This window comes from Bactrocera neohumeralis, chromosome 6 (assembly GCF_024586455.1).
Source record: "Bactrocera neohumeralis isolate Rockhampton chromosome 6, APGP_CSIRO_Bneo_wtdbg2-racon-allhic-juicebox.fasta_v2, whole genome shotgun sequence".
NCBI classification, from domain to species: Eukaryota; Metazoa; Arthropoda; class Insecta; order Diptera; family Tephritidae; genus Bactrocera; species Bactrocera neohumeralis.
This window is the reverse complement of record NC_065923.1, coordinates 21,603,336-21,623,125: the sequence shown is the minus strand read 5'-3', so window position 1 is coordinate 21,623,125 and position 19,790 is coordinate 21,603,336. Positions and strand designations below refer to the sequence as shown.

The 19,790-nt window shown below is 32.0% G+C and overlaps 1 protein-coding gene across 11 annotated transcripts in view; it reads right to left on the bottom strand.

Annotated features, from left to right (window-relative positions):
* Window positions 1-19,790, bottom strand: part of LOC126763101 (potassium voltage-gated channel protein Shab) — a 225,180-nt gene that overhangs the window by 64,461 nt on the left and 140,929 nt on the right. For 10 of the 11 annotated variants that reach the window (XM_050480311.1, XM_050480310.1, XM_050480314.1 and 7 more), the window contains exon 6: window positions 6,965-7,808. In XM_050480311.1, the coding sequence (XP_050336268.1) occupies window positions 6,965-7,808 (844 nt within the window). Of the gene's footprint in view, window positions 1-2,579; window positions 2,667-6,964; window positions 7,809-19,790 lie in introns of all 11 variants that reach the window. The other variant, XM_050480319.1, reaches the window with a different exon arrangement.

The window sequence follows — 19,790 nt, the reverse complement described above, 5'->3', positions numbered from 1 at the left end:
CTATTTGTTGCCTGATATTGAAGCTCGTGATCTCGGACGATGGAGTCATGTGGGGAAGTTCACGCAAGTGAGGAAAGTTCTCTGATTGTCATTCACTTGGGAGTGGCCAGAAACGATTCTTTTACATATGGCTCAAGCAGCTCACGACTTCCGGTCCTAGACCAAGTATCCTCTGGGTAGCCAAAGAACAATCGTTTGAAGGCGAGCTAAAGTGAAATGCCGAAAAATCCTCTCCATCCATTGTGCACTGGGTTTGGTATCAGCCATGTAAAAATGCTCCCAATGAAAAATTTCCAACAGCCTCGGATGAGAGACCCTCCTTTTGATGACGACCATGGCAAACGAATTAAGGATAACGATTTAAGGGCATGTACATGGAATATCCGGTCCCTTAATTGGGGAGGTGCCGCCGCTCAGCTGGTTGATGTCCTTCCGTTAGAGTGAAGGCTGACATCACCGCCGTCTAAGAAATGTGATGGATGGATTTACTACAGTGGCCATATAAAGGAGCACAAATTCGGTGTGGGATTGGTGGTGGGAGACAGATTCCGTCGCCGAGTACTGTCATTCACCCCGGTGGATGAACGTCTAGCCACAAACCACATCAAAGCAAAGTTCTTCAACATATCGCTGATTTGCGCTCACGCCCTGACGGAAGAGAAGGACGATGCGACCAAAGATGTCAAAATCGTGGTTGGCGACTTTAACGCCAGGGTAGGCAAAGAAGGTATCTTTGGCGCAACAGTCGGTAAATTCAGCCTCCACGAGGAAAGATCCTCAAATGGGTTGAGGCTGATCGACTTCGCCGAGGGCCGAAATATGGTCATCGGTAGTACTAGATTCCAGCGTAGAAAAATTCATAAAGGTATCTGGCTGTCTCCGGATCGAAAAGTCACCAAACAGATCGATCATGTTGTGATAGACGGAAGACAGTGTTTTAGATGCTCCGAGGTCCTTACATCGATTCGGACCACCATCTTGTTGCAGCCAAGATTCGCACCCGCCTCTGTGGAAGGTTCGACATCGAGAAGCTGCAATCACAAGAGGCAGTCGATCGATTTTCTACTCGGCTTTCACTCAAGCTCTCGGAGAGCACTCATCAGCAACTCGGCATAAAGGAACTATGGGACGCCATTTCAAGCTCCTTACGTATAGCTGCAAGTGGAACCATTAGTTTGCGGAAAAGGCAAAATAACAACTAGTACGATGGAGAGTGCCGCGTCGCAGTGGTGAGAAAACAGACTGCTTACCTCGCAACATTACAAGCGACCAAAACACGTGCGAGATGGGATAGATACCGAGAACTGAAGATGGAAGCGAGACGCATTTGCAGATAAAAAGAGAGAGGCCGAAATGCGTGAGTACGAAAACATTGACAAGCTGGCTGACAGGGGAAATGCGCGATAATTCTATGAAAAGATGTGGCAACTAACAAAGGTTTCAAGACCGGATCATACTCTTGTAGAACCCTCAGAGGTGATCTAGTGACTGACGTCCAGAACATTCTGAAATTTTGGAGGGAATACTTCTTCAACCTGTTGAATGGCAGCGAAGGCTTAACACCAGGAGATGGTGAACCCAAATCCCCAATCGATGAAGATAAAGCGGACGTTCTGCGGAAGATTTATGGACCTTTGGACATTGGCCTGAGCTGTATGAGATATACGACGACCTTGATATAGTTCAGCAAATTAAGAGACAGCGGCTACGTTGGCTAGGTTATATCGTCCGAAGGGACGAATGGATGAAAACACTGTAGCTTTTCGAGTATTCGCGCAGTACCCGCCACAGGAAGCAGAGGAAGAGGAAGACCTCTGCTGCATTGGAAAGACCATGTGGAGTAGGACCTAGCTGCACTTGGAATCTCCAATTGGCAAAAAACAGCGAAAAGGAAGAACGACCGGCGCGCTGATGTAAATTCGTCTTTAACCGCGGTGTCTATGCCAATAAAGAAGAAGAATTTGAATAGTGATAGAAAAAAGGAAGATTTGACGCTTTTATAAAATATCTTCGTTCAAACTATTTCGGTAAAACTTTGGACAATTATTCTTAATTTATTATTCGGTTTATTAGCTAAGTTCTAATAGTATCTTTTATAAACATTATTTCATAATTATTGATTAAATCCTTTGAAAGTGTGTAAATTTTTTACATTGTGAACAAAATAGTTTACAAAATTCAAAACGGTTTGCTTTCATTACAATCTCTTTACTGCAAGTGTACCTACGCAAAAATAAAATTTCTCTATGTAAATACCTCAAAATTATAAAATGTGGCAAGTTTACAGTGCACAGTTATATTCGTAAGTGTCACTATAACGATTATTTCATTTCTAAAAAACATTTTGTTTGTATGTATGTACATATGTTAGTATATTTCCTAACTATGAAAACTATCTAAGTAAGTATGAGTAGATTTGCGAATTTTGTAGTTGAAACGGTGTGGAAGCAAATGTGATTTATTGTTGCTTTTGCTTTTGCTTTTGCATTTGCCTTTGCTATACAAAGCTCAACATTAAAGGAGGTGGAGAAGAAAAATTACGCTAATTACGCTAATTACGTATGTAAGTGTGTATTCACCTGCGATTACAGCGCTCAATGGTTGTTTTCCTATATTTGGCGCTTTCTGATTTTTACCTTTCGGATGTACGACATTTGTCTGCTTGCCTACAAGATACACATACACATATACGATAAAAGATATCACATGAAAGTAAGTAGTCACACTAATACTACACATATGCAATTAAGTACGTAAGTCTTTACGTATACGTTACGAGTAGGTATAAATACTTATGCAGTAAGCGCCGACACTTTGGGGGCACACTTAATTGCCCTGAGTGATGTCATTTGCACTTTAACTAAGTTCCCGTTGATAGGGATGGCGAAAAAAAGATACATATGTAGGGAAAAAAGAAACAAAAACGAAAGAAGAAGAAAAAGCGTTTTGCACTTGAAACTTAGGCAATCGACTGCAACGCTGCTTGAAGCCATTTTGTTTTTGCTAAGCTACTTTTTGCCGGCGTTTTTCCGGTTGTTGCTGTTTTAGTTACTTTTTATGCAGACATTTGTGTATGTATTGATATTTGTGTTTGTGTATTTGTCTGTCGGTTGTTGTTTGTGTGTTTTTTTTTGCATTTCATTTTTATTGCTTTTTTGTTTGGTGTTGGTGTTGGCCTAATAGTTAGACGCTTAACGTTGGCTTGTGGTCACATAACACCAACTTAATGTCATGTAAATGCGCTGCTTAAAACACAAAGACTTTTACTTAATTAATCTACTTAAAGTGATTGCTAGGCAGGCGCAATTCCAATTGAGTATTCTCAGTCAACTGTGAGTGTTGATGATTTTGAGGCCCTATGTTGCACCAAAGCACTATGGGAAAATATGGGTATACTATATATGAGTGTTGATAGTGGAAATGCTAATACTTTGAGCATGTAGATAAAAAATCAGTTATTAAGCCTAACAATAAAAATTTATTTTTCCGAATATACATACTTCTAGATAATGCTTAAATGTGGTGCTGCAGTAGAAATACTAAGTATAATAAATTGAATCCTAAATCTTTCGAAAATATAACTAAAAACCACTAGAAAGGTATTTGTTGATTGCCGTTCAGTAAAACACACTTGAACTATTGCAATAAAGACCTCTGCATTGTCAAACATTTTCCAAACGATGGTAAGCTTTATATCATGTGATCAAATTTGACCCGGACTGACCGCGTGCAAATCTAATCGAGAATAAAAATTGAACAAGTAGCTTGTTTGAAAGTTTTTTGGTTCGAATGGTATCTTGGCTAAGGAATTGTTAAAAATGTTGCACACGGGTTTCGGGAAGTCCACTCTATCACGTATGCATATAAATATTTGAGTGGCACAAGACATTCGGTGAATTTAGGTTAATTTTTTGGGTATGAGACGTATTGTGGCGAATGAAACACCACATTTATTAAAACGTTACAAAATATTTATTTAAAAGCACTTCTATCCTTGATGGCGTCTATCAAAAGAGTGACGCTTCTAGAAATAATAACTGACAAAACCGTGTTGCCAGATCTGATACCTCTTGTCTGTGTACCCACAGAATAATTGACAAACAGGGTTGCCATATGTGAGTGCCCACAGTATCAATGTTGGAATCGTACCAAAATACTTTTCTCTTTGCAAAAACGACATCGTGTTGAGGTCGTAAAATAGATGTTTGACAGTGTAGCTGAGGAGCCTACATTAAACAAACCCAGACTCTTTGAAGTCTTATGACAAATTTGTGGAAAATTGGTTTGACTGTTGGCAATCTTTTATTGGCTCAAGAGCTTATTTTGACAGCAATGATAAAAAATTATATTAGAAAACATAAAAATGTAGTTAATTTTTATCGGTCCGGCAAATTTGATCAGATCTTATAAGATAGCTTAGAGATAGCTTTACTTATATGGTTAGGAACAAAGGGGGCTGTATGATGCATCCGAGAGCTAAAAACTCCGCGATTAATTTTTCAGGTAAATATTTTATTCAGAAGTAGTACGCATGTTTTGAAATTGTAAAGGTGTTCGCTAAGGATGACATTGGTTTTTTTTTCAAAATAATTAGATAAATGGATGTAGTTTCAAATTAGGTTGGCATGCGATTAGGTTCTTTTGATGTTAATGGGTGATCCTTTTTTCAATAGTCTTTTTTGGACAGATCACGCGTGAGTCGGTGAGGCCCATTAAGCAAAATTGCCCCATTTGGGACGATGAGCAACCTGAAAAGATTCGAAAGCTGCCATTTCATCTAGAAAAAATTACGGTTTAGTGTGGTTTGTGGGACGGTGAATTCATCGGTCCATACTTCTACAAAAATGATGACGGTGAGAACGTATCAGTCAATGGTGACCGTTATCGTGCCATGATAACCGACAATTTGATGCTTGAAATTGAAGATTGTGATCTCGGCGACATTTGGTTTCAACAAGTCGGCGCCACTTCCCACACATCGCATCAAACAATGGATAAATTGAGAGAATGCTTCGGTGAGCAGATATTTTCATGTTTTGGGCCGGTCAATTGGCCACCTAGATCGTGTGATGTCACACCATTCGACTTTTTCCTGTGGGGATATGTAAAGTCTAAAGTCTATGCAGACAATCCTGCTTCGATTCAAGCCTTAGAGAAAAACATCACGCGTGCCATTCACCAATTACCAGTCGAAATGCTCGGACGAGTAATCGAAAATAGGACTTAACGGATGAATCAGCTGAGACGTAGCCTCGGCCAACATTTGAACGAGATAAACTTCAAAAAATAAATGCCTAAGAATTTCTTTAAGAAAATGGGGAACCTCGAAATAGATCACCATTATTTAAAAGGTTTGAAGATATAGACAAATCGAGTTAAAGGGCGTATTGATTATATAACTTAACATGCCATAAAAGTGTGTTTGAAAGTTCTGGCTGCTGCTTAATGTATTGTTCGAACTGAAGTGGTAATAAGTATGAAATCTTTTTTAGCTAAATAATAACTTTTTCTAAGAATTTCTTATACAAAACTTATTGCTAAATTATAGAAAAATTTTACTGTGCACTTGTTATTTAAACAGTATTTATATAGGTATTGCATATATATAAACAGACTAATTATTAAAAGTTTTCTTCGATTCGTCAAGCCTTGAAGAGTAGTGTATCGAAATCAGTGGTATAAGTGGGTGGTGCACACCTCAGAACTGGTATAGCGGTATTTTCCAATCGAAGTAACTGGTATAAGCTTTATACATTGGCATAATTCAATATTTCATATGCAGAACAATAAAATAGAAGACTTCAATGAAGCATCCACATTCCCTTCATTCTCTGTTGCTCTAATTCAGTTATCAACTTAGTCGTTGCTTTGGTTTTTATATTTCGATAAGTGTGCTGAGCTTAAGACTAATGCGCAGGAAAGTGGCAAATCGAAGATACTAATAGTTACTAATTCTAAAATACTATGTACTTATCATTAAGTGGAAAATACATGTTTGCATATAATATTAGTACAAGTTTATAAATACTTTTTGTGTATGTATATATTTTTTTAATTTTTAATTTACTTTTTATAAAATGTGTACTCTATTTAAGCTACTTAATCGTTCATTTTAAGCTACAACTAATTATTTTGAAAATTTCTATCATCAGAGATTTATTTAAATATTTACAGAACAGTAAGTTTTTTATTGAAATTTCGCTGCAACTTAATTTCCGTGTTAAAAAATATACAAAAATATTTGTGAAAATGTAAAATTTGTGAAAATATGAAATTAATAAAAATATTGAAAAAATGCATGCCGAATGCCAATTTTTATTAATTTTTAGTTAATAATAGTTGTTTTGGAGAAAAAATGGAACAAAACGGTTAAGTATATGGAATTTGGAAAAGCAAGCTGCTATAAAGCCAACCAGAAATTGAATTAAGTGTGCGTGAAAGTATGTAGGAAAAGCGCACGAACTCAGGAGTAATGAAAGTAAGCAAATTATTGTAAGCAATATACCGCAAGGCAGCTACAACTACAATTTGTAGACTTAACTAAACAAATATTATTATTTTTTGAATTTTTTTTGTGTAAATGAATGTTAGGGTTTAGTTATATTTTTAATAACAACAAATACCTATATTTTTACGTTACAATACAAAAACATTTTTTTATAATTTATGCTTTGTTGTAAATAAATTTGTAATTTTTAAAAATGTGTGTGTAATATTAGTGGTATATATGGCACAGTAGTACAAATAAATATTTTATGCTATGAAAATGTATGACAAAAAAGTATGGGCATGACGTCATAGCATAAGTATGTTGTTGAAAGCATAATTAAATATTCTTTTTTCAAAAAAAAAAAAAAAGTTGTTTTGCTAATGATTATTATTTTCGTGTATTTTTTTAAATTTATTATTATAAATATATAAAGTATTTATGAATATGTATATAGATATATAGTTATTTACGCACCTGTATCCACAATGACATCAATGAGATCCATCGATTTGGCGAAGGCATCTTTCAAATTGATATGATGAAATGACACAATACTGCCCTCACGTTTGGCCCGATCGAGCGCTTCGCGCCGCTTGAGCGCCTTCTCGCGTCGCATCTGATTCTTATAAAATTCAGCAAAATTGTTAACGATGATGGGAATAGGCAAAGCGATTACCAGAACACCGCATATGCAACACACAGTACCAATAACCTTTCCCAGTGCAGTAGTGGGATAGATGTCCCCGTAGCCAACAGTTGTCATTGTAATACCCGCCCACCAAAATGTTTCCGGTATTGAAACGAATTTTGTATCCTTTTCATCCTTTTCGGCAAAATATGCCAGCGAAGAAAATATGAGAACGCCCATTGCCAGGAACAGCATTAGTAGACCGAGTTCCTTATATGAATTACGTAGCGTAAAGCCTAACGACTGCAGGCCCGTTGAGTGACGGGCCAGCTTAAGGATTCGCAGGATGCGCATGATGCGAAATACTTGCACCACCCGGCGCACATCCTGGAACTGGTCCGTTGCATTCTTATTCGTCTCCAATAAGAATAGGGAAACAAAATATGGGAGTATTGCCAATAGATCGATTATATTAAGGCCACCCTTAAAGAATTTCCATTTATCCGGTGACGCGCTAAACCTAAGTATATATTCTAAGGTGAACCACGATATGCAAACGGCTTCAACCATAGCCAATTGCGGATTATCAGATGGTGTACCATTCTCACTGTGTTGTAGTTGTGGTAGGGTGTTCAACGTCAGGGCTATGGTAGACAGGACTATAAATAGTATGGATATCACTGCGATAACCTGTTGAGAAGAATATTCAATTCGATTCAATTCAGACGCTTGTTTCTTTCATTTTCATTTTTTTTGTTTTGGTTTTAGAGTTTTCTGGTTTTAGCATAAACTTTGTTGCAAAAAAAATTGTTTTTGTTTCTGCCTTGAAAATCGCATTATGTTTTTATTGTATTTTTTTTGTATTTATGCGCCAAAACGTTATGGGAGTTACTTTGCTTTTGCTTATTACTTAAGATTGCTCTAACAAAAATTATATTTAAATATACTAAATGATAAGCTTAACGAAGTAAGAAGTAAGGTAGATAGCTTTAAGGAGCTAAAAAGTTTGGGGAATTTTAAAAGTAAAAGGCGGTAGTGTCTCAGTGGTCGAATATTCGGAAAGTTTATGCTCGCCTCCTAACATGTAAGAAGCAGAAATCTACAAAACTCGTGTAACTTAGTTGTTTCTGTCTGAAACTTAGATAAACAAAGTTTTTAGGCAGAAAGCTTTGGGAAGCTTAAAAGTTTAAAACTCGTATAGCTTTGTTGTTTCTGTCAGAAACTTAGAAAAACAAAGCTTTTAGGGCTGAAAGCTTTAGGGAGCTTAAAAGCTTAAGAGCCAGGAAGAGTTTCAGTTGTAAGAAAAATATGCATGCTCAGTCTTCAATAAGAAATTAAAAAATTAAGCTTTTTAGGAAAGAAGCTTTTGGGAGCTTAGAGGCTTATATATATCTAACTGTTGTAAAAATATTTTTTCACTCCTAAAAAATGGTAAAAGTTTGTTTTCTGTCTATGAAACACAGAAAAACAAAGCTTTTTTGAAAGAAAGTTTCAAGGAGTTTAAATACATTTGATGTAAAAATTATGTTTTACTTTTAAGTAAATCGTGAAAGTTTATTTTCTGTGTAAGCTTTAAGCTTTAACAAAGCTGAAAGCTTCAGGGAGCTTAAATATATTTGGTGTAAAAGTAATGTTTTACTGTTAAGTAAATCGTGAAGGCTTGTTTCCTGCCTCTGCAACACAGAAACGCAAAGCTTTTTTGGGAAAAAGTATCAGGAAGCTTAAAAGCTTAATACATTTGGTGTAAAAATAATCTTATACTTTAAAGTAAATCATGAAAGCTTGTCCTCTGTCTCTGGAACACAGAAATACAAAGCTTTTTCTGGGGAATGCTTCAACAAGCTTAAAAGCTCTGGTTGCAAAATCATTATTTCACTTTTAAAACTAATGAAAGCTTGTTTTTCGTCTACGAAACACAGAAAGCAAAGCTTTTTTGGCAGAAAGCTTCAGGGATCTTAATGACTTAAAAGTATTGAAGGTAATTGGAGAACTTAGTCAAGGCGCTGAAAATTGTTGTTGGTTACTTTGTTGCAAGTCACACACACAAAAACGCAAGCACTTTCTGCTTGTCTGCATCAAACCAGTTCCAAAGAATTCATTTCAGCTTATCTGCTGTCTAATATTTATGTAAAGAAATAAGTATGTCTTTATACATTTTGAAGTAACGCAATAGAAAAATGTGAATTTTGATGGAAGTGTATTGAGTTTCGCTACGGACTAGCTGTTGGGAGTAAGGGTTGTGTCAAAAGACAAGGTGCAAGGGGCTTGGAAGATTTTGACGAGACTATACTGAGGTCTTATAAGCTATATTATAGACTTTAGTTATATTTGTAAATAATATAATAAAAAGTAATACATAAATTAAAAATAAAATAATACCTACGATTTAAGCTCTAAAGCTATATTGCGTCCTAAAAGTCGTGATGCTTTATTTGATTATCTGGCAGATATGCGAATTATGTACACAAAGTAACGGAGCCTTGACTTCCGAATGGAATTCGGTATTTAGTGCTAACACTATTGGACATAATTACTTGGATCAGGGGGTGGGGAAGACACGAAACACACGAGCTTTGCTACTAATATGTATGCATTCTAACGGTTGTGAGACAAAGACAAAAAACATACGAATAAGTAAAAACTAAACTAAAATTTACTAACAATTTAAAATAAATATTTTTACTTAGAGTTAGTTTAAGGAAAAAATAAAATTATTAATTTTTCTAATACTCAAAAGCAAGAAATAATAATATTGACGTGACAAATTCACACAACACAACAAAAGACACAAAACATATACCGTTATATATTTGCAAGTTTTCAGGTGGACATAAGAAACAGATAACAGAAAGTATAGAAGGGTTAAACACAGTTTGCTTGTACGCAATTGGTGGTGGTAAAAACATTTATATTATAAAAACAAAAAATAAATATTTATAATTAAATAAAATTACGAAAATATTTATTATATATACATAATAATAGCTTACACAGAAACAAAAATTCAAAAATAATTATTTAGAAAAATTATTAATTATTTTAAAAATTCGTTAGGCTAATCTGAACTTGCTGCTGCAGCTAGTTGGTTTATTTTTATTTATTGATAGCATAGTTTTAGGGGCACATATTTATATTGGAATGCGATCGCAGCACTAACTACTTATTCATCTAGCTAGCGGTACTATAGAGTGGGTTTGTGAGGCGCGTTGCACACTACGGCTATGAAACAATGTTGTTGTTGGTTGGCGTGGTGGTAATGAGAAATAAACAAATTATAAATTTATGCATAACTTTGCGTCTTTTGTGGTTAGAGTGAGTTTTTAATGTCTTTTTATTCGAGTTGAATTTTTAGACTAAATTATCTGAAGATTGCTTCCGAAGAACTGTGAATTAATTTTGCAGTTTAATAAAGTTTTAAACTGCGGCGCTCAAAATTTTCTAAATTTTTCAAAGGTTCCCTTGAATTCTCTTCCACTGTGGATTGAAATATTTGCTTCTTAAATTTAAACATTTTATTACTTTTATATATTGAAATCATTCAGTCTGTTACCAGTTTTTAGTAATATAAAGACACATTTATATTGTTTTTAATATTTTCGAAATTATTTTTCTTTGAAAACACTAAAAGTATGAAAATTTATTTTCTAGGAAAATTGTATAAAATAATACAAATTTCTTAACAAATATTGCTTTCAGTGTAAAATTTAAGCGAATTTATATCGAAACTATTTCTGAAAAGTGTTTTTTAAACCAAAGCTAAAAATAGCTTTTATCAAAGTAAAATTTAAGAGAGCTTTCATCAAACCCTTTTGGAAACGATTACAATCGTTGTGACAAAGGTTAATGAAAGCTTTCAACGGAAATATTTCTCAAAAGTTCTAAAAATGAAAGCTAATGAAAGCTTTGAAGGTAAAACTTAAGAGAACTTTCTTCAAGCTATTTTAGAAACGATTACAAACGTTAATGAAAGCTTCCGTGAACTATTTCTGAAAAGTTTTAAAAACAAAAGCTAATGAAAGCTTTCATCGCAACCATGTTTTAAAAAGCGTTTTCTAACCAATGCTTAAATTAGCTTTCATCAAGGTAATACTGGAAAGAGCTTTCATTAAACTTTTTTAGAAACGATTCAAATCGTTATAAAGTTAGATGATAACAACACTAATGAAAGCTTTCAACGGAACTATTTCTGAAAAGTTAGTAAACCAAAGTTCACGGAAACGAAGTGTTTTAAAACCATTTTTGCTAGGAACGATAAATACTTTTATTATTTTAGATATAGAAAAAGCTAATGAAAGCTTTCATCACAACTATTTTTTAAAAAATTTTCAATGCCACACTTAGGAAAGCTTCGCCACGAATATATTTGTATTTTAAAAGTTTCAGTTAAGTGAGACAATTGTTCAAAGTTTGCGCTTATGGAGACATATAATAGTGACTATCAGCCTTAATTAACATTTTAGATTTCGTCTTCGGAAGCTCACGAAAGTTCGAGTGCATAAATCTACCACTTATTGACTCAGAAACACGCTTGAAGAAATTTTTCGAATCATTTATAAAATGTTGGTAGAGATAATGCTAAAGTGAGCTTTCATCTTACAAATCTTACAAAACTGTTAAGAAAGTGGCTGCCCGCATTCTGGTTATTTCCAAATTTTATTAAAAAAGTGTTTTTTTAAGTGTGTGCTATTAGAATAATATAAGGTATGTTATAATTTTAGAGATTTGAAATAATTTCGATTTCAACTATGAAAGCTCGCGAAAGTTCGGACGCATAAATTCAAGATGCTCAAGGCAAATGTTTGAGTAAAATAAATATATTTAAACAGAGATTTAAATAGTTTCGATTTCGACTATGAAAGCTCGCGAAAGTTCGAACGCATAAAATTATGAGAACTGCTTAAGGTGAATGGTTGAGTAAAATATTTTGAAGAACACGTCTCAGTTCTTCGTGAACGCCTTAATCTATAGAGTATTTAGAAGCTTTTGAAGCACAAATAAGCTTTCACAACAATAATTTGTCTTTTTTGTAATTTTTAGTTTAAGTTATTAGTTTTTTTCCAATTTCAAATACTTTTTTTATAGTATTTATTTTTTTAATAATAATAAAAATTTAATTTTCTTAATTTTTCGAATATAAGAGCTCACTTTTCCCCAACCAAAGACACAAAGCTTGCATTAGGAAAAATAAAAGGTCAAAATCACTACTTAAGACTACATTTTATCGCTAAACCAAGCTAATCAAACACGGCTAAAGTGAGTAAGGACGTACACAATACTAACAATCGGGTCTGCAGTCGATTTTTGTTTCTAAGTTGAGCAAAAAATTTACTATTTTCTTTGAGAAAATAGGATAAAATTTAATAAAATGCCCACAATTTCGGCAGTTATTTTGCAAATGTTTGCTTATTTGGTAAAACACTTGTTTGTACTGTTTTTGTTCTGTATTGTTTGACAAAAAAAATTATATATTTTTTGAAAACATATTGACATTATAAAAACGTAAGAATAAGAGCAACGCAAATGTGGCGCCTAAAATCCAAGTTGGAATTTTTTTTCGAGTTATTTGAAGAAAAATCAAAATTTAAATTACTAAAAAAATTTTCGAATATCACAAAAATATGTGGCGTTTGCAATCATATATATTTTTTCTCAAAACTAACACAATATGGATGTAAAAATTTTACAAACTCTAAGCGCTCGCAACCAATTCAAACAATTACAACTACAAACAATGCAAGTAAACTTTTTCGAAATATTTTATAATACTATGAAAAAACGGCAAATATTCAATTAATGAACTTTTGGAACCAGTAAATAAACGGTTAGCATTAAAAAGCGTCCAAAAATGCTTCGAAAAATAACAAAATATTTTTTTCTGATAAACCAAAAATACAAAAAAAAAAAATTAAAACGAACACTGCCTGAAATTAGCACAGCAAAGTTAACAGTCAACTTTATTACTGAACGCGCTTTAATTTTTTACTTGAGTCTTATATGTATATATTAGCAACAATTAAAAAAAAAACAACCTGCATATCACAACAACTGTATTGGGATGGTACTGTAGCTGGTTGGGTGGGGGTACTGAAATATTGTAATACGAGTATGCACATCGCGACGCAGCGCCACTACGAGCCATGAGCGTGTAGACCCATAGCTCACTACTTGCAATTTCTCTTGCGCTGACGCGCTGTGCACTTTTGTACCTACATACCAGTATATATAGTATAATAGATATAGTTAATATACGATTCACTTTCACAGCTCACATGCCACAGCATATCGATTGTTGTTGCTGTTGGTGGCTGACATATATTGCCCTTCGATGTGACACATTTCTCTTTGTCTTTGATGCAGTAGCAAAGCTTAGCAATTGTTTTCGATTTCTCTTTACTTTTGTTGTTGTTGTAATTATGGTAATTAATTTGGGTAGGATTGCCAAAATCAGGCATTAAATAACAATTCTCGCTTCTTGTGTAGTTAGTAGTTAGGCGTTTAACAGGGAGAAATATGATATACGAGTATAGAGTTGAGTTATGTAATATTGTATTTTGTATTTGTATTTTGTATATGTGAATATGTCCACATCTACCATGGCGAACACTGTACGCAACAACGCATTAATAATCATTTTCAATGTTGAAGGTGACATTTTTGATTTCGATTTGGTAAATGCATACAATAAAATTAAAAGTTAGGTGTCAACTGGGTTAGAGAGACATTTTTTGTTTTTTTTTGTTTTTTGGTTTTACTAAAAGAACACATTGCAAATTGGCAGGAGAGGGTCTATAAACTATAGGTATACACATACATACACAAGCATGTTTGCCTTCAAAGTGTAGAAGAGTTAGTAAATAACTAGAAAAGTATTAAATTTTTGCTATATAAAAAGTTGGAGGGGGTAAATTTACTAGAGGGGATAAAGCATACAGAGCTCAATAATAAATTGAACGTGAGAAAACACGACTTGAATTTGGCTTTCGGTTCCAATCACAGCATTCTTTGTGGTGTAGCAATAAAGTGGTCTTACATTAGAGAAAAACTTATTAAATTAATAGAAATGTTTATTAAATTTCTTTTTTTGTATACAAAAGCTTTGAGGATTGAATAAAAGTAGTTTCAAAACCGCAAACCGGGAGAGGAAATGATGATAATTATAAAAAAAATAATATGGAAAAGTGCTTCTGAAGCCGTTAAATGGGTTTCTGAGCTTGTAGCGTTATATACAAATGTCCTCAAATGAATGAACAAATTTTTATTAACAATAATTCTGCCTAAGTTTTAGCGGTATTTATTTCCTTTCAGTGAGTACTGCTCAATACCTATAACTCCGGACATATATTGATTGTTCGGGCTTATGACCGTATTTAAAGTAATTCACGTCTTTATGTTTTTCCCTCCTTAGAGCAGAATTAAATACAGAGGATAGAGAATTTTGTTGACTATAAGGGGTTACATGGGTTTACGGGTTTCAAAAAATAAATTTTTTTTATTGCCTTTTTAAATTCTACAACACCTCTAGAATATTGTCCCAAATTTTCAAGTTGATCCGTATAATAGTTTCGGAGATACAGCTTTGAGAACTTGTGCGCTCGAGGCGTCCTTCGTCTAAGTTTTAAGTTAAGGTTTTAACTAAAATGCTTATTTTTTCTCTTTAGATGATCCTGCAAAGAGTTATCCTACCAACGCGGGTGCATAGTTTTTCCGAGAGGTCACCGGAAATGGCGTCGCAATAGCCGAGTTTAAATATGTTTTTCCAAAAATTTCAGAATTTCTTTGTTAATAGTGTATGTTCGTAACAATAAACAATTCTTATAAAATAAAACCCATATTCCACGCTTCTTCGACATGGACCTCGGACTGGTGGTCAAGGTATTCTGTCACCTGAGTATGCAGGAGTAACACTATGTAGAAATCGCTTATTGAAAGGCTGCCTTCCGCTAAAACCCTGGCAGGCTTTAGAGTAAGTGCCCCTTTCGTCATCATTCACTAGGTGTGGTAGGTTGAGATGACTCGCTCTTTGCGCTGCTTGGCACTGTCTTATAAATGCATTTGTCAACCCTCGCCTTGGCCTCGTAACAGACACCACCTTGGGACCATATAAGACAACTACCTGTCCGGAAGGTGAATAGCCGGTCTGAGTGGGAAAGGACAAGGTAAAAGGAGAGGGATGATTGAAACCAACTTCTCTCACGTGGTACGGCATTATTCAGGGCGACGAAACCGTCCCACGAAAAGCGTGACAAAAAAACTGAGTGATTAGTGGGAGACGGTAGGAATCTACCGACAGAAACAAAAGGTAAGGCGGACTCGCTAGTACTACTCGTAGTAGAGTAATCTCCTCTAAGCATCCTTTTGAAGAAGCATGTGACCGGCAAGAAATAAATTATTTATCCAATAGGTAGCTTTATGTCGTTTAAATTTTGTATAAGAGCGATCTGTTTACGCTATATGGGATTATAAACATAATACTTCGTATCATATCAGTAGCTTTAGATCAAAGGTGCAACAGAGAGAAGGCCAATTGTCGAAAATATCGATAAAATAATGCAAATCATCGAGTCGAATTTAAGCCCGGTTTCTATTACAGAGAACCTAAATATTGCTCATATCAGTTAATATATAGAACATTGAACCGTGATTTTGAAACAAGGGTGAATACAAGTTAACAAAATAAACCAATGAACAGTTTTTCCATATGCAATTTGCTACTCAATCGTGCTGGTGACGAAAAATTGCTCACTTGCAACAAGCGAAACCGGTAGTGGTCGATAACCATTAGCCGACGCAAATGGAGGCCAAGCCAGGATTGACGGCCAGGAAGGGTTTGATGTGTGTTTGGAAGGCAATTGTCTACTATGAGCTAGACAGAGATAGTAATTTCGTCACAAGAGAAGCTTGCGGAGCGGATAATTACATTAGGGGCGAGAGTTGCGAATAGCATTATGGAATTACTTTCAAAATCGTAACAAGTTAACGAACAAAACAGTACATATTGGATCTAAATTTGGTCATTCTTTGATAAATAAAATGCAAAAATAATGGATTTGTTATTAATAGATCTTATATAATATTTACGTTTATCATGTGATCGGCACGTTTAATACTTAAACTAAAATAAAGACGCCGAATTCGGTTAAAATATATTATTTTACTTGAGATGGGTTCGGAAGTCGGAGAGCTGACAGCGAATGGTAAGGAAGACAACTAGTTGAGTGTAGTTTTATTTTAAACTACATACATCTATATGAGATTATTTGTAATTGTTTTTTTTCCTATATTTTTGGTCTGGTAATTGGATTTTTCCAAAACATTTGTCAATCCTTTTCTCTGGTAACTGAATTCATACCCATTTGTTGAATCTACTCCGTACGTACGATTTTCAGGTCATATACTTGCAAATGTTAGTAGCGCGAATAGTTTTGAGAGTTCTTTCATGTTTGACACACGTATTAGAGAATGGCTGTCATCTAGTTCCTCTAATAACAATCTTATCTATTACTTAGTTTCTAAAATACTGTTTTTTATTTAATGATACTCCTTATTGAATCATGTAGTTCTTTTATTCCCTAAAAAGTCAGCTATATCTACTCGCTTAACTATCTATAAAATATTGAACCGTAATGTTGAGACTTCAATTAAAATATTTTTATATGAGGGAGTTTTGTGATTTTATTAGGATCTGACTATATACCAATCTCGACAATCTAAACTTAAAAATTTCAGCACCCAGAAAGTGTATTTGTTTTAAACCACCACTTAGCACTACCGTTATGTGTCACGTGTGTATGTGTAACATTCCAACATGCTGCAGAGTTCATATTAAGCATAACCAATTTCGAAGAACTCAACTCAAAAAACATGCAAAGAATCTTTTCAATATTTCTGTGGCAAATCGAAACTAATTTTTGCAAAAAGTTATCAAAAATACTGGAGCACATACATGTATATACTACATACTTATATACACATTGAAGCAATGCATTTATACGCTTATTTACAAAACTAATTTATTTACATTTATATTTAGACTATTATGTACATAGTGCTAGCTACTAAACTAAAATTTAAATAAATAATTTTTACATACATACAAATACACATAATAAATAAATACCAAAAAATATAAATTACGTAAAAGAATCGGAAATAATTTGTTTAAAATAAATACTTAAGCCTGATTTCACAATATTTACATAAATGTTGCAATATTTTTTACATACATACAACTACACAATACGGATATTGTTGTTTTTTTTTTGTACATCACAGGGAAGCAAACTCAAATAAAAGAACGTAGGGTAAAAATAACTCCATTCCATGTCAGAACAAAAATGAGTACAAAGACGCACACACTTGTCTCGAGCGTTTCGATTTCTCAAATTTCAATATTTCGAATATTTTACTTTAGTTGAACTTCGATTAATATTATTAAAATTCGAATAATATTATCAAACAAAAATTTAAATTTGAAGCAAAAAGCGATGACAATAATTTTTTTTCAAAAAATTTAATTTGAAAAGAAAAATATATTTGAAAAAAATTACAATTGAAAAATTAGTAAATAAAATTCTTTTTCAATTTAACAAACTTTTCTGTTTAAATTTGATTAATACTGTTTTTTGAAAAAAATTTCACATTTGAAAAAAAATTATATTAATTTATTTTCAAATTAAAAATAATAAAATTAAAAGTAAAATAATGATATTAAAATAAAAAAGTTTAATTTTAATTTGAAAATAAATTTAGTAATTTTTTTTTTCAGTATTAAATTGTATAAAATTTATTTTTATATTTATTTAAAAAGAATTTAATTACTGTACATATTGAAGTAGTTTTAATTAATTTATGTAAATTTATTTTCATTTTAAGAAAATTATTAAATTATTGTTATCTCATTTGGAAAATAAATTCAAATTTTAATTTCTTTAATTTGAATATAAATTTAATTTAATTAATTATTATTTTTAATTTAAATAATTAAAATTAAATTAATTTGTGAATTAAATTTTAAATTTGTTTATTTTGAAAATAAATTTAATTTCCTTTAGTCCAAATGAAAACAAATTTTATCATTTAATTTTTTTAATATTTTTTTTATTTAATCAATTAAATTAATTATTTGAATATAAATTTAATTAAATTAAAATTTTTTAATTTGTTTTTTTGTTTTTTACTTAATTACAGTAATTGAAATTAATTGAATTTGTGAATTAAATTTTAAACTTGTTCATTTGAAAATAAATTTAAAATATTTTTTTTCGAATGTAAACAAAATTTCAAATTTATTTTTTTAATAACTTTTTTCATTTCATAACAAATTTAATATTTTTTTCATTAATTATTTGAATTTGTGAACTAAAATTTAAAATGTTTATTTTTTAAATAAATTTAATTCCTTTTCTTTTTAAATTGAAATAAATTTTCTAATTTAATTGTTTTAATTATATTTTTTAATTTTATAACAAATTTAATTAATATTTTCATTAGCATTTTTTATTCGAAAATTAATTTAATTTAATTAAATTTTAATTAATTAAATCATTAAAAATTAAAAATTTTATTTTTTATTATTACAAATTTTCGAATTTAATTGTTTTAATTATAATTTTTAATTTCATAACAAATTTAATTAATATTTTATTATAACATTTTTTTATTCGAAAATTAATTTTATTTAATTCAATTTTCATTAAAAATTTTATTTTTTATAATTTTTTTTAATGTAAAAATTTATTAAATGTTATTTTTTATTAAAAAAAAAATTAATTATTTTAAATTAATTAATAATAATTGTTACTTTGATTAAAATAATTTTTTAATTCGAAAATAAATACAATTAAATTTCATTTTCAATTGCAATATTTTTTTCAAATATAATTTTTTTTTTAATTTAATTTTTTTGAAAAAATTATATCATCTTTTTTTGTTTGAAAATTAAAATTAATTTTAAATTAATTTTTTTTTTCAATGCAACGTTTTTGATATATTTAAAATTTTTATTTTTTTTCCATTTCTTGTTACTTTTTCTTCGTAAGAGTGGCTGTTCTGTATTATGTAAGCATCGAGCAATCTGGTGTTATGAGTATACTAAAAAACTTGCTATTATCATACTAATTGTTATACATAACAGTATATTGAGGAAAACAAATATATGTAGATATATATATCAATATATATATATTTAGAATATATGAAGAAACTGGAGTACTTATGGGGTTGTGGAGTGCATGTGGTTCACATCCTTTTCTTGGCTTTACCAAAGAAAACAAACAAAATTCGAAACAAACAACGGAATGGCATGGAAATTGTTGTTGTTTGATAAACGTTTTTTACATATTTTTTTTTTTTTTTTTTTTTTATTGCTTGTTAGGCAATACGTTTATGTATATGAATCACCATTATCATTTGGCGGGAGATTATTATTACAACAATACTACAACAAAGGAGAAACACCGTGGAAACACCAAAATTGAAGAAAAACGGGTTTAAAACAAACGAGAACAAAATTAAAAACAAATGAAAAAATTAAATATTTTACTTTTTTTGGTAAATAAGTATTAGCTAATAGTAAGTATTATAAGGACTAAACAAAGTTTCACTTTGCTGCTAAATAATAAATTAAGGACAAACAGAGCAGTTAATAGAATCGTAATTGAGTAAAGTCTACTA